Raw genomic sequence first — 16464 nt, 5'->3', positions numbered from 1 at the left:
CTATAGATGATCTACATTTAAATGCTAGAGTTAGTCTAGAATAGAGAACTGATCAGAAAGAAAACGCAATTCGAAGACATTAAAAATAAACACAAATAAAAAAAAAAATATGCCAAATACCTAATCGACATCTTGCCAAATCACAATGCAGTGCACGAAAAACAATATGCAGAAGATAAAAATAATAATAATCTGAAAATAGCAAAAGGTATCTATTTCCGCGGAAAGGTGGAAAGACCGAATTGAACAACCCTATAATTAAGTTATTAAAAATTCGATGAGGTCTCTTACTGGTTTCTTATAAAATAGGTTAAGAAAGAGCGCAGAAAGAATAGAAAAGACTAATTATATATAAAAGTACCTGTTCTTCTCTGAAATCAGGTTGTATTATCTAAAATAGTATGTAAATAAAATAAAACAGTTCAAACAATTGATTAGAGTCACTGATAACATTGAAATTAGATGTGTGAAATACATCTGGAAACGCATGTGTTTTATATTGTTTAGAACGTAAAAATAACTCTTAACAAAACGCATAGTCCTTATTTTGCGTAAAAACCAGATCTTATTGTGATTGCTGCATAATAATATATGAGCTGCGTCGGATAGAAATCGACCTTATGTAAGTGCACGTATACATGTACATGTATAGACATTAATTGACTTTGGAACATTCAAATACGAAATAAAAGATGACTGTTGGTTTGTTTTGTAGGGTTCTTTCTTATATTAACTAATTTTTCAAACAGTTACAGACAGTTAGAGATTTTTTCAACCCGAAATAAGTTAACCGTTACAAATGTATTGATATTTATTTGCATAAGGTTGATTTCTATCCAACATACTCATATATAATAAGTAAGTACAATTTCAAAATGCGATGTTATATATCGATGAATCCATTTTATTGTGTAAGTCGTGGTTTGCATAGAAATATATAACGGAAGAAGTAGAGTGATTGATTGATTATAACTTGCTTAACGTCCAGTGGCAAATATTTGAGGCATAACAAAGAAGAGGGCAATTTGATAATGAATTCAAAAGGACCGTTCTGCAAGGTACACATGTATGTCGACCAGGATGTAGAACAGGGACTATGCACTTTACCACTGACCAATAAGGGAATAATGGATAGGGGCGGAAATTCATCTTGCCACAGACAAACTACAGACCCCCAGAGAGTTTATGCAAGGGTTATTTACGTGTAGAGAGCGCGGTACTCACCCTAGAATGTCACACACGGGGCATTATTTTAATTTAACGGCCCCGGTCCGATCGGACGTGACTGCGTATTTATACATCCCGCACGTTTTAATATAGAATCGTACTTTGCAAAAGGTTTACATCTATACCTGGGAAGTCCAGGGATGACCAAATTGTTTTATCCGAATCAACTCTTTTGGTGGGGAAAAGAGGACTACATGGCAATTAAACACCAACCCAACAACTGAAGCCATGAAAAGGGCACTATTTTATTCAAATAAGGATATCATATATAGTAGTGAACTATTGCTCTGACGTCCGACGGACCCACTTTCAGGGACTTGTTGGGCAATGGGATAAAATGCAAGTCATGCAAAAAACATTGAAATAACAGACAAAGACTTTGAGCTGCAAGTTTCTTTTTTTTAAATTAAGCAACAGTAGTTTACCGATTTTCAAATCTCATAAATCGATTAAAAATATACAAATCAAAGCAATGAACAAGGAAATTGCATGAACTTAAAAAAAAAATGTCTTTTGCTATGCATGCAGCACCTGTCATGCGAATCCACACTCTTTAAAAATGTAATAACAAAACTACCAAACGTAATTCAAAAAGTGGGAAGTCAATAACACTTACAAAACCAAACACTCGACTAATCAACAAACGGAATGACTGGATTCATGTTGCCCAAGTAAGTAATAATCCGATTAATAAATCGCTTTGTGATAGATCAATTTTCAAGCATATAGAGCATGCATCAGTCGTAAACTTTCCTTTTTATGGTTTCTTCACATCTGTTTAACTTATTAACTGACTACCCCTGTAATACAAATGGAAGCCTTGTTCTTCTAATCTCTCCATTTTCAAATAAAAGTCATTCGTGGTCTCATAACATTTATATGGCACATTGGATCACGATGTTTCCACCGAAGTCTCTGTATGCAAGTGTATAAAAGTTATATTTACCTCGTGTTGCATTGCAAGAGATAAACCTTACGTTTTATGAGGGTAGGAATGGGGTACCCCACTAGACGAATGACAGTAAAATATTTGATGAAATAACGTTAACGATAAACATTTACTCCATATAACGCCAACGGTAGCTACAAATTGAGTTTTGATGAATGACGATAAAAAATTGAGGCTCATTTGACGCTATCGGTAACCAAAAACGGGCGTTTGACGCTTGACAATAAAGGGCATTCCTATCCTCTTTTATTATACAACTTTCCAATCATATAAGTGCGAGGCTGGAATTATTTACTAGTAATACAGAGTATAGGATTTCACCCGATTTGAAAAGCAAGCAGTTGACATCAAGAAGCCCGGAAGTCGCTTTTATTATAAGGTTATAATGTCTATAATCAATAAACTGATTAAGATAATGTTAAAGGAATAAGGTGAAAGGTTTTTGTCAAGTGCAAATACTTTGTTCATATGTTTGTCATAGTTCAATTCAATCTGCACTTCTTTCTTTGCCTCTTGATTTCCGATGAATTAAGAAATAAAGCATTTTCACTGTAAGTAGTCCCAAAGGTATGAGAATAGATATAACGTAGTAATTTTCCTCTATGAAAAAAATGTGCAAGTTATACGCTGACCACACTAAGAACTATAACTGTGTCCTCGGACCAGTTTGCATGGAAGAGGGTTAAAGCAATAAGTCTATGCATGGTGATTCTGTTTCATTTTCCTTAATATTGTACTTATCTATATGATATTCTTTCTCTCAGCTCTATTTGCTTTTGCTTTTATGGAATTCTAACATACTTTTTGTCTCGTATTAAATGGTGGACTCGATTAGTTTTGGGGAATATATATTTATAATAGAAAAAGAAAGGATATATTTATGTATATTTGATTATTTTTGTTTATTTAAAAAAGGAGGACACTTATGCTTAGAGAATGGTAACTAAATTTTCTAAAAAATAAATATTGTATACTCCGTGTATCCTGTCTGAAAACGAAATGACTTTTCTTTTTCTATTAAGGAACACACCATTCATCTTTTTGGGTGGTCATGGTTTTTTTTTCTACGGACAAAAAAGTGTTTGTGAACTTCAATAAAATCAAGGTTGTTCACATGAATTATTTTTTTTATTTATTTTTTACTATTTTCCAACAAAAACAAAAAAAAATCTTTTAGCTTCTATTTTAAAACGAATTACTTTTGTCCAAGAAATTTAAAATCAAACATTTAAATTGAAAAAAAAAAACATGCCCCCTTCCCACGAAAGATGAATGGTCGGTGCCTAAATCTCTCCTTTCCCTTGATGGTGGTCATCTGTTGGGTTTTTTCGTAGTTAAATTGTATATGTTTCTAAGCTGGTATGTTATGAGCATGTTTGCAGTGGAGATGTAATTTTTCTTATTATCAAAAATAACTATTTTAATGAAGTATTTCGATATAATAAAATCGTTACGTTTTTTATACGTGTTTCTCAACGATTCAAAATCATGAAACTTGTCAGTGATTTTCACTGCGTCTTAATGGTTTTATATACAGATCTAGATATGTGGGTGTCGGTTTCAGATATGTGATTGTTTTTGCTGTCCCTAGTGAAGAAAGGAATTGCTTACCCTTCCGGGGTATCTGATTTCTGCCCTGTTTGTTTGTGCGGTTCATGTTGCCCAGTATTTATTTTTTATGTAAGATGGATGGATCGATGTCCCAAGTTAAAAGCATGTAATTCGATGGTTTTCGTTTGTTGCTGTATATTATTTTCTTTTCGTTTATGGTTTATGATATAATCAGTATAATTAGTTTTCCTATATTAAGTGTGTTACATTTTTCATCTCGGAGCCTTTTAAAAGCTTGCTATACGATGTTGGTTTTGCTAATTGCTGAAGATCTCACAGTGACCTATAATTGCTAACATTTATGTCATGTTTGTTCTCTGGCGGAGAGGTCTCAGTGGCAATTGTACCACATATGCTCATTCAATATTATTTATTAATTTATTATTTTTCTTTTGGTATTGGTATTGTCTGTATTATTCGATTCGTGGTTTTAGATTGCCCTGTTGGTATTTTCATCCTTTTTCTGATTTTGTTAACATTATGTATAGACTAGGGGCTACCTAAGGCGTGTCATACCGTGTTGGTTTTGGTAAATTGTTGTAATTCGAATGATGATTTCTAAATGTCTTTTTATGATTTTCTTTACGTTGTTGTATTGTTGCCTCGTTGAAACTTACCAGCAGTAGCATTTTACCTATATATGAATTTTATTCATTGCTTGTTATTCATAACGAAAGTAATAATTTTGATTTAAGACGATCTCTATCATTATATTTTTATGAAGCGTAGAGATAGCATCGACGGTTTATCTACAGGGTAATATAGCTATAGAATAATTGATCGACAATATTTGATAAATAACTTCTAATCAGGGTATAATCAAAACATTTAACCGAATAATAAATTGTTTATCAATATCTCAAGGAATATTTTCACCATTATGTAATACAAAAAGTTAAAACATACACATAACTGATTGTTTACATTATTAAAGTTAGTACTTGGATATTGACGAAAGGTTTAAATTCAATTAATGCACCTTTTGAATGAACGCATTATCCACCTGTTATCACGGGTAATATAGCCTGAAGGTGTATCATTGAGAAGGCAGTCAGTAACAAACTATGTATAGACAACACCACCTGAAATACTTGGGAAGTATCAAAGTGGCTTTCCTTCGGATCAAATATACCTTGTGAAATGTACATACTAATATAACATACAAGTGTTACAGTGATTTTGAATTTATTTCATTTTATTATTACTGATATTAATATAATTATTAATGCATCGGAATTTAATAATTTCATTTTCAATGTTTCAAGGATGAATTTATCAATATGGACGTTGTCATGGATATTTATATTATTTTATTGTGTCCGTGCTGAATTGTCTATAGCTGAAATTCAAGCCACAGGAAGGGTAAGTAATTTGATAAAATGTTGTCTCCCTGCACATGATTGACAGGCAAATACAAATTGCATACTAATATGTTGGTGAAGAAAAATAATTTATTCGTAAAATATGCAATTTAAACATCCCATTCAATAACACATAGTGCACATCAATGAAAGTGAGAAACGAGGTAATGTTTAAAGATTTAAATTTTAAAAAATAAGGAATTCAAGTGCGAGTAATATAAGTTTGTGTAATAGTATACAGTCGTAGTAAATGTTTTATGGATTCTGTATTTTAGTCACTGGCGATTTAGAAAAAGAGCTACATCTATAAACTAGAAAGAAAATTTATTTTGTTTGAAGTTCTTTTAGCATACCAATATAGCAAATCGTGTTACAATCTTTTTAATCTATTTATTGATTGTCTTCCATCTATCCTGGTCGACTTGCTGTTGTATACGTTTTGTACACCCTCCCCCCTTTGAATTGTACCTCTACAATATGTGTTTTCTGTTGAGTAAAATAATATTGTTTTGAGAAGAGTGAAAGTTACCAGTTGCGAAAATGAAAGGTCCCAATGAAGTTATTTATTACCTACACGTAACTTATGACTAAATATAATGTCTGGTCTATTCGTAATGCTGTTGCTTCTATAAATATTTTCATAATGGGAACATGAGTTTTTGCTTAAAGATTTAAATTTTATAAAATAAGAAATTTTACCGGGTAAAAGCTATGCCTTCTCGTTCTTATCTTTTATTTCCGTATCTTTTCTCATATCAAGATAGAGCACCACTTTAGACCTCATTTATATACACAGAACCCCACATGAAAAGTTTGAGATTGAGCATCTGGTGCATACAATAACATAAAACAAAAAACACGCAAAACAGAGAAGAAACATGTTTTTGTTTCTTTTGGGATTTAAATATAGTTTGTGATTTCCGGTATAAAATCATTTTATTTCATGATAAACTGTAATGATTTATATAACGTTCAAATGGATCACATCTTGTATCTAAAATACCTATTTATATAGCTACTGATCATGACACCTGTCAGAGGTGTTCCTATCTGTCAGGAGTTATCATAATCACATAATAAGTTGATTGTTTTATCAGTATCTGTATACACATGTAAAGTTTAAAATTCCAGAAGTTAAGGAGAAAGAAAATGTGCTATTTAATGCTAGTTAGTGCAAATTTCTGTCGTTATTATTGCGTTATATGCTTCATTTTTCTTCGTTTCAACACCCTGATGATGATTGCAGTAATTATATAACATGCTTATCTATGATTAACACCTCCCAGGTTAATCGTTTAACAAATACCAAACATTCTACAGTTAACGCAGTACAAATATATACCACCTTGAGCTTCAAAGTCAACACTTTATTAACATTGTTCCTCAACAAGTTAACACATTACTAATAACGATTCCCTCACAAGTTATGTACTGGATGTATAAGTACGCAGCCACGTCCGGTCAGAATGGAGGCATGGAGTAGAGAGAGTGCCACGCTTCCTGCACGTTAGAAACCCATGTAACAACTCTTTGAGAGGTCTGTAGGGGGCCTGTTGGCAAAATTTCTGACCTTCCAAAATACCGTCATTTGCCAGTGGCAGTTCAATTGTACACCTTTATACGGTACGGACTCTACCACAGGACCTAACTATTGTATTAAATGTTAAGTTGTTCTCGTCCTCAACATGCATGAAATATTTGCCATGCAATGGTAGTTAAGCAACAAACAATTTAATTGGTAAATCCCTCACAAGTCAACACATTACAAGTTCTCAAATCACTCACATGGATTTCTTCACAAGTTAACACGGGTGCCACATTTCGAGCAGAATCTGTTTACACATGAGATCACCCACGGTTTTTGGTGGGGTTCGTGTTGCTCAGTCTTACTTTTCTATGTTGTGTTTTAAACTTTTGTTTGTCTTTTGGTCTTTTTCCTCTTTTTTTTCCATAGCGTTGTCAGTTTATTTTCGACTTATGAGTTTGAATGTTCCTTTGGTATATTTCGCCTTTCGCTTCAAAACAATTTTAGATTATCGATTCTGGTAGTCATAATAATTAGGAAAAAACAACGGTTTAGGAATACATGTAGCTGTTTCAAGAAGCTGTCCATATGACTGTCACTGTTTCTTATCTGTATTGTTGTGGCAAGCTCTTATCTTGCTGTTGATTTGCAACATAGCATAATTTACGGTAGCAGCTCGTGTTTACACAGATGAATGCCATTTCCTAACATATTTGGTTTTTTTTTCGGTTTGTATATCGAGTTTGCGCTATAAGTCTTACATAGATCGCCGAATTGTTTGCAATAACGCTTTAATATAAAAAAAAAAACTATAACTATATTATGAATTTCGGTGAAAGAATCTGTATGTTTTTTAAATTAAAAAGCTCCTATATATCGTAATATTGAAACAAAACCAGTAGGTGTAGAAATTTTAAGATAATTAAAAAATTTTCACTATATGTTTTAGCCAAATTTTATTTTTCATTAATGACATTGGCATTTGGCTGTCTGAAATGTTCAGTGATCCTTAAAACTTCTGTCACGAGGAATATAACCATCCTATAAGCAAATATCATATTTGTTGACCATTCTTCATTATTTATATAGAATCAAAGAGCGTGAAATTCAAGTGTGATTTCAGTTTGAAGGAAACTGAGAGAACAACGGTTTGTCAGTCTATTTCTACCCATGCACAAAGACGTGACGGCGATTTACGGCCGTTCAAAAAATGGTCAACCAGCTGTATGCTGCATAAAAATATATATTTACCACTAAATAACGTTTTTGATATTATTATTATTATTATTATTATTATTATTATTATTATTATTATTATTATTATTATTATTATTCTGTTTTATTATTTTTGCTTAACAATGCATCATAGAGTTGTCTGTCAAACTTTTTACATTGGAATAGCAGTAAGTGTAATATTGTTATACTTTTCAAGAATACTCGCTGGGAATATAATTTCGTAATATATATACCATATAATTGTATTAGTTTTCTTAAATCGATTTTGTTAAAGACATATTTTTGCAGGTTCTGTGTCCTTATGTATTTATTTCTTGTAAAATAGGATTCTTTTGTGTCTTAATTAAGATTTATCGCAGGTGCAGAGACAATTTCGAGAGTAAGAATCTATCATAGCCAATAGGTTAATATGTATATATATACCAGAATACAATCGCTTCAAATATATTACTACTTAAATAGTAAAAAACATATAATATATCGTTTAAAAGAGATCGTTTGACACCTGTTATTTGCGGTTTAAATCCCATTTAATGATAAAATGGGCGTGGCTTTTGGTTATTGAGACATCTGTGATGGTTTATTGGGGGACACATGATAGCTGTAATGTATGTGCCAGGTGTCTTCATGTGCCATATATACAATAAGAGTTACTAGAGCTTTGCGTGTTGAATGTTCTATCTTCTCAGTTACTGATGTGACACGATTCTCAGTGACACAGGACCACCACTCAGTAAAAGCAGTTTAATTCAAAGTTACCTTCATCCTAAATATTCTTGCATCATTTAAGGCATTATTGGTACCAGCCAAACTGGATTATTCTTTCAATTTTGGTGCATTGCAATGTTCAAAGAAAAATATGACCACAGTTTTATTTCTGAATTTCTGTAACAATTGTTAATATATAAGTCATTATGTTATATGTTGTTAAAATATTGAGACATTAGTTACTGTATAGCTGTCTGCATTTGTGACTTTAATATTCTAAATTGCTGTTTCCTGGTGATATGAATACCTATTTCTGTACAGTGTTAGCGGTGTTGGGTTAATTCTTTTGATGCTTATAATTTATTTTTAAAAAAATATTTACATACATACCTAATTCTATCTGTTTATCTAAGGTTATGGTCTTTGTTTCTGTCGTTTACATTGTCCTATCGGTAATTTGGCGAAAACCACATTTACGACAGTTGCTTCAAATTACAATGAGTTTAAAAATACCATGGGCAGCGATTATCTGAATTAAGATCAGCAGTCGTAATTCATTTTTTCCACTTAATTATTTTTGAACAACTAACCCGAATAATTCAGTCCCTCCCCGTAATCGATCTCTCCTACTTCAGAGTTAATGAAGTAATCGTAGATCAGCGGAATATAACGACTGAATTATTCGGGTTAAGCATCAACAAACGAATAGATATCATTTCCGTAGTTGTTTGTCTGTGACATATATACAGCCATTGTTGGAACACATGTTAATCAATTACAGTAAATAAAAATAAAAGAATGTGTCTGAGGAACGTATGGCCCAGCTCAAACTTGCTTATAATATGTGAAAATACTTTGGGACGGACGGATGGAAGGACGGTCAATGATAACACTTAATGCCCCCTTCGCCTAGCGGCGGGGGCATAAACAAACTGGTTCAAACTTACCCTTTGAACAAGTAGCCAATATGTTGATACTCTGTCGGATGATGAACTTTCGATGGTAATTATGATCGCGGTCTATATATAAGGAATTGTTTTTGTAGGATTTTCAGCTTTGTTTCTATACCTTATGAAAAATATGAAATAAAGATAAAACCACTATTTATTGGATTAAGTCGTCAAATATCAATACAATACATTAACATGAAATAAAGAGCTAAGATTCAGAAACAAGCAAAGTCTTAGATAAATGTGATTTTTTTTTATTAGTTGTTATTGGCTTTGAACTAGCTGTCAGTAACTTCGAATACTCTCAGATCTGTACTTAGTGTCCTTTTTGTTGTTAGGGATGAGGGGTGGTTAAATACCCTGCCACGTCCGGTCTGTGTTTGTGTTTATGTTTGATGTTTTTCTGCTTTGTATCGATCTGATGAGTTGAGCCTTTTTCAACTGATTTTTTTATAGTTTGTTCTTATGTTGTGCTGTTACACTACTGTCCCAGGTTAGGGGAGGGTTGAGCGCTCACAAACATGTTTAACCCTGCCACACTTTTTATGTGACTGTCCCAAGTCTGGAGCCTGTAGTTTAGTGGTTGTCGATGGTTCATGTCTGTCATATTTTTTTTTCGTTAATTGTTTTGTTATAAATTAGACGTTAGTTTTCTCAATTGAATTGGTTCATATTTTTCATGTCGGGGCCTTTTATAGCCGACCATACGGTATGGGTTTTTCTCATTGTTGAAGGCCGTACGGTTGCCTATAATTGCTTACATCCACTTTATTTGAACTTTGGATAGTTGTCTCATTGGCAATCATACTTCATCAAATTTCTTCTTCTTTTGTCTATCCGTTCGGATCTCTTCTGCCTTTTCCTTATTCAATACCTTTCAGTCGTACCGCATTACATTTTTAAAAGGTCTTAAAAAAATTTTAAGGTATATAATGATTATAAACTTTAAAATGCATATTATTAATAAAAATTATATCGTCGAATAATTTATCGTATAATTTAACAGGTATTTGTAAATATTTGATAAATTACTCAAGATGAAATCGCTTTAACTATTACAAAAAACCAAGAATGTTTGCTTAAACGATTTGAATCTGATTAAGTTTTACATGTAACCCATTCATAGTGAATCAGCAAAACTTGCATCAGATATTTCAATATCAACTGTATTATGCTATTGTAGTACAGGATATAATCACGTATGAACAAACTATTTGTAAATCTTTAAACGTGCAAGTGCTCATGTTTTATGGAATTTCTCGTAGATATTAGACAATATTTATATTCGTTTTACATCATTGTATACTGCTAAAATATATCCATGAGTTCACATGATTAAGTTTAGTATATTCATTCGGTATAATTGCTTTAAGTTTTGTCCTTTGGTTGTCTTATTATTGTTTCTTTTCGGACAACTGATGATGTTGTTTCAAGATATTTAATTTTACAACTAAAATATGCTTGACGCTATGATTACCTTTATAAATATGGTAATGTGAAATATTTTGAAATATCAAAACAATAGTTAGTCGTGTCATACGATTTAGCTTCAAAGTTTTGTAATCATCTGGGTCAAATGTTCAAAACATACAGAATCACTTATATTATATTGAATAACTAACGAAAACAACATCGACCCTTAATATACGAAACAGTATAATATGTACATGTATCCTATATCACTTGCAATCACACTTTAGAGACCACTTGAACAGTATACTATGTATCCTATATCACTTGCAATCAAACTTTAGAGATCACTTTCACAGTATACTATGTATCCTATATCACTTGCAATCAAAACTTCAGAGACCACTTGATTCAAATTTCTTTATTGGCATCAGGGACTGTTACTATACAAAACCTTATCGGTATTTTCAAAGTTGACCATACTTGAATGGGTTGGAATACGTCCTTTATCTACAGCGTCGTTCTGGGATGCTCTAATATCAAACTGATTGCCATAAAATTGTTCAAATATATGGAAATGGGCGATGAATACTTAACTTTTAAATGCAAATTATAATATTTAACTTTTTGCATTGAATATAAAATGAATATTCTTAAATGCCAGTATGATTTGGTGAATTACATTTGGTATAATTCAATTATAAAAAAAGATTGCTACGGTCACGGAATATTGTGCATCACTATTGTGTTCTGCTAATTAATTATAATAACATGTAGAGACGAAAAAGACAACAAATTAGGGTAACGGCAGGTTCTTTAGAAATACTAATGACAAGAACTTATTCAATCTCGCATCATTTATTTTGGATTAAATACTGCCTTTTCAAACACTACACTATTTTCCCGACAAAAGGGCTGTAGACAACTCGCTTAGTTGTATATTTCTTATGCTTTAAGTAGGTTGAGAACCACTGCAATAATATTTAAGGGGTCTACAGGGGGCCTGTTGCAAGGTAAAATTGCTGTCCCTATCCAATATACCCTCGTTTTCTAGTGACAGTCTAAATTTCTCCGACCTTCATCCTGGACGGTCTCTATTATTGGACCTGCCTATTGTATATATTGTATGTATAGTAAATTTGTTTTCTTCCTGAACCATGCATGAAACAATCAATCAATCGATCTTAAGCTTTATATGATGTAACTGTATAAAATTACAGGTGTTCAAATACTGTTCTATCTATTTATAGAAAAAGAACTCAGTTTGTTCCATAATAGATCGAATATTTTTTAGACTGTGTCTTCTATAATACTGGCACAGCTGACTTATAGCTAGTTGGATGGGAAGTAGTGACCAATAAACTAGTTACATGTAATCTGCCTGTCCCAAGTTATGAATCTTTTGTCGGTAGTCACTGTCCATGTTTTGTTTTGTTTTTCAAAATTGGTGTACATATTGTTCAATTTGTTCTCGATCTCAATATATATGGATAAAATGTTCACAGGATGTTAAGCAAACAACAATCGATCAATCAATCATGTACTGACTGTTATAAAGACCTCTAAGTATGTTGGGCTAATTAACATCACCCTTTCCTTGAGTGCCTTCTAAATCCGCTTCAGTAAAATGGCAAAGAGGGAAGTGCAGATTGACTTTTTAAGTTATATCAAACTCCGGGCAGGCAGAAATAGATGTTCTCGAACTTTGAACGCTGACGGTGCATTTTTTTGTTCGACGTAATTGTGGTCAATTACTAATGAAATGTAGGTGGACAGTTTTGTCACATTTTTACCTGTCTACACAGATAAATTAATAGTACCTGTCGGATTAACGTAATCTCTAATAGCGCGAAATGTTTCTTTTATGTGGAATTAAGTCCTCTCGTTAAATTGAAGTAAAGGGTGTTAGGATTACGGTAAAGGCTATCAAGTTATTTACATTTTGTTTAGTAGTGTATTAAATTGTCAAAAGGCTCAGAATTGGATATAAATACTAGGATTATATATCTTTGAAGTATACGAAACACGTGCATGCAGGTGTTGTTTGGATAATGACATGTAAACATTGGATAAAAGAAACATGTATTATGCGCATGTATTGTACATATTGTGACGGTTCAACCCGGTGGCATCAGTATTTATTTTGTAAATTTCCCTTGTATTTTTGCATTTAAGTTCCAAATATAACACTTTACACGCATCGTAATCTGTTAATAATAAACCTGCATATTGCATGGTTTTTCCCCTCTCATTAAGTTATGAAGTTTGAAAATTGAACAAAAAACAGACTAATTAAATTTAAGAAATTTAAAGATATCAAAATTGTCAAATGTCTTCACTATAACAGTCTATTTTAAGATATAATTTCCATCCACGAGCCGAAAAATGAAACTGCAGTTTGACATAGCCCTTGTCCAAAGTTTGTCTATATCAAACTGCTGATACATGCATTTTTTAGTGGATAGAATTTTGTCTCATTGGCAATCATCTCGGACCTTATTTTCATATAACTGTTAACAAATCTTTAAAATATACCAGATCAAAACGATTCTTCAGTACTGTTAGTAGGCCAGGAAGCATATTATACCAATGAATGTACTTACAATTAATTCGTTCTATATGCAACAAATTTAAACAACCCCTTACCAAGTCAAAACTAAAGGGTATAAATCATATTCAGTTTACCACATAAAAAAAAAATCAAATTTACACTTAATATCGTAGAGTATAAAAGACCAGATAGAAATAATTCATACCATAGATCTCAGAACATCATACATCATATTTACAATAGTTTGTACCTGATGTCGGACTATATGTCATGGAGCATATACATTATACATCAGGTAATAACGACCCGTACCTCAAGTCAGATTTAACGTTTTATTGTTATTCACTTTAACCACAGAGATCAAAGGTTAGATGATGTGCTCCATAATAGGTGAAGTTTATAAATCGCATGCAAACTCCAAATATCATTATTGTGTAAGAAAAATCTACACAAGTTTGACAGGTTTTATTTCGGTCTTACAGATGTCTCAAATTTCCAGATATTTAATTTCATACCATTAAAACTGTCAACTGTACTGCATGTACCCTTGTCTGGGCTATTTTTTTAAGGGAAAATATTGAGTAAAGGTATTGAATTCGGTGCAATCATAAGAAAAACAATAACATGTCAAAAGTGAACAACAATTGGACTTTCATTGCTTGTTGCTTCTGAATCAGCAGCCAATATTACCCAACATGTACTAATTATTCTTATTGAATGCCACTTTAAAAATACATTATATATCCTTAAGGAGAAACTGTCATAGTTCGTGAAAGGCAGAGTAACGATTGATTAAACATTCCATCAAGGCAAGATATGCAACAAATCGCAAGTAATGAAACTAAGAGAAACTGTCATGGTTCGTGCACGGTATTAATAGTAACGATTGATCAAACATTCGATCAAGACAAGATAGAGGCAAAAAAGCAAGGTGTTGAAACTTAGAGAAACTATCATTTGTTCATGCCCGGTATTATTAGTAACGATTGATCAAACATTCGATCAAGACAAGATAGAGGCAAAATAGCAAGGTGTTGAGACTAAGAGAAACTGTCATTGCCCGTGCCCGGCATTAATAGTAACGATTGATCAAACATTCGATCAAGACAAGATAGAGGCAAAATAGCAAGGTGTTGAGACTAAGAGAAACTGTCATGGTTCGTGCACGGTATTAATAGTAACAATTGATCAAACATTCGATCAAGACAAGATAGAGGCAAAATAGCAAGGCGTTGAAACTAAGAGAAACTATCATTTGTTCATGCCCGGTATTAGTAGTAACGATTGATCAAACATTCGATCAAGACAAGATAGAGGCAAAATAGCAAGGTGTTGAGACTAAGAGAAACTGTCATTGCCCGTGCCCGGTATTAATAGTAACGATTGATCAAACATCAAGGCAAGATAGAGGCAAAATAGCTTAGGCAATCGTTAAGGCAAGATTGAGGCAAAATTGTTCTGGCAGTCGTTAAAAGGCATAGTGGTGGAAAACGATTGCTCAGACAAACAAAGTCAATTACATTTTTATCGTTTTCAGCCAGTGTTTTATAATGTAAACATATTGAACATCTAAATATACGTCAGGAATCTGATGTTCAGTAGTTGTCGTTTGTTGATGTGGTTCATAAGTGTTTCTCGTTTCTCGTTTTTTATATAGATTAGACCGTTTGTTTTCCCGTTTGAATGGTTTTACACTAGTAATCTTTTGGGGCCCTTTATAGCTTACTGTTCGGTGTGAGCCAAGGCTCCGTGTTGAAGACCGTACTGTGACCTATAATGGTTTACTTTTATAAATTTTGACTTGGATGGAGAGTTGTCTCATTGGCACTCATACCACATCTTCTTATATCTATTTCTTCTGAGTGTATGTGCACTTTAAAACCTCTTTAATAAGAAGGTAAATTAAAAACAAAAACAAATGTTTTAGTCCCTAGACTATTGGATAATTTTAAAATGGATTGGAAAACTACAGATTGCTAGTATTTATCATCTTAAGTTTGGGGATGAACTAGTTCAGTGGAATTTTTTGTAATCCAAATCAGGGTTTGAAAACGTTAAGCGGTAAATGTTTAAGGGTCTAGATAAGACATGACAATCATTAGCAAGGTCTGAAACGTCTAGTGCGAAATGTTACAGCATTGAGTAAGATTATAAAAACATTCATCAGTGAAATAAAGCAATTTTAGTTATGGCTCGTGTTGCCTTTACTACATAATAAACATGATCCAAAATTTTGTAGCTGGTCTTTAAAAGATCGCTTTCCTAAGGAGCATTTGAATTATTTATGCAAAAACCCAACCAGAAATTTTATAAAAAAAAAGTGGGAAGATAAGTTATGGCCAATAAAAAAAAAACATTAGTCAACAAAAGAGAGACAAAAGAAAAAAAACAGAGGAGGTGCCGCTTAGGTTGCGTAATTATGCTTACACTCAGACAAGAGTTTCCTCTGTTCTCATTTATATTAATCAAAAACATCTAAGATCAAAGCAAGACGAACCGATATTTCTAACCCAATAAACCTAAACTTGGGGTTGGTTAAATCGGAGACTTGTATTGCATGAAAAAAGGATAGCGCAAGACATTTACCTAATATAAAAATAAGGAGATGTGGTATGATTGCCAATGAGACAACTATTCACCAGAGTTTAAATGAAGTGGATGTAAATAAGCAACTATAAGCTTAGTGCACAAGGACACATGTCAACGTTCTCCATGTATATTTTTCACATATGCGACTGAATTGATCCAGAACTGACGGAATTTGACATGCTTTTAGATAATATGTATTTTGTTTGTACAGGTGTGTACTGTGCAGACATCCTGATCAAAATGCCTTTGTACTCTCTTTATGACATCCAACAGCCGAGTTGAAAACAATTTTGATAGATATATAGTTTTAAAGATACTGTGAATTTAATTTATTACAGTCTCGTTTC

The 16464-nt window shown here is 32.7% G+C and overlaps 1 protein-coding gene across 6 annotated transcripts in view; it reads left to right on the top strand.

Moving 5' to 3' along the window:
• The first annotated feature begins 4703 nt into the window (after positions 1 to 4703).
• Positions 4704 to 16464, top strand: part of LOC127739164 (SPARC-related modular calcium-binding protein 1-like) — a 56055-nt gene continuing 44294 nt past the window's right edge. For 4 of the 6 annotated variants that reach the window (XM_052250760.1, XM_052250757.1, XM_052250756.1 and 1 more), the window contains exon 1: positions 4705 to 5149. In XM_052250760.1, the coding sequence (XP_052106720.1) occupies positions 5054 to 5149 (96 nt within the window). In that variant the 5' untranslated portion in view covers positions 4705 to 5053. Of the gene's footprint in view, positions 5150 to 16464 lie in introns of all 6 variants that reach the window. The other 2 variants (XM_052250761.1, XM_052250758.1) reach the window with 1 other exon arrangement.

Source organism: Mytilus californianus, unplaced genomic scaffold, assembly GCF_021869535.1.
Source record: "Mytilus californianus isolate M0D057914Y unplaced genomic scaffold, xbMytCali1.0.p SCAF_4, whole genome shotgun sequence".
Classification (NCBI taxonomy): domain Eukaryota; kingdom Metazoa; phylum Mollusca; class Bivalvia; order Mytilida; family Mytilidae; genus Mytilus; species Mytilus californianus.
This window is presented reverse-complemented; position numbering and strand designations above follow the sequence as displayed.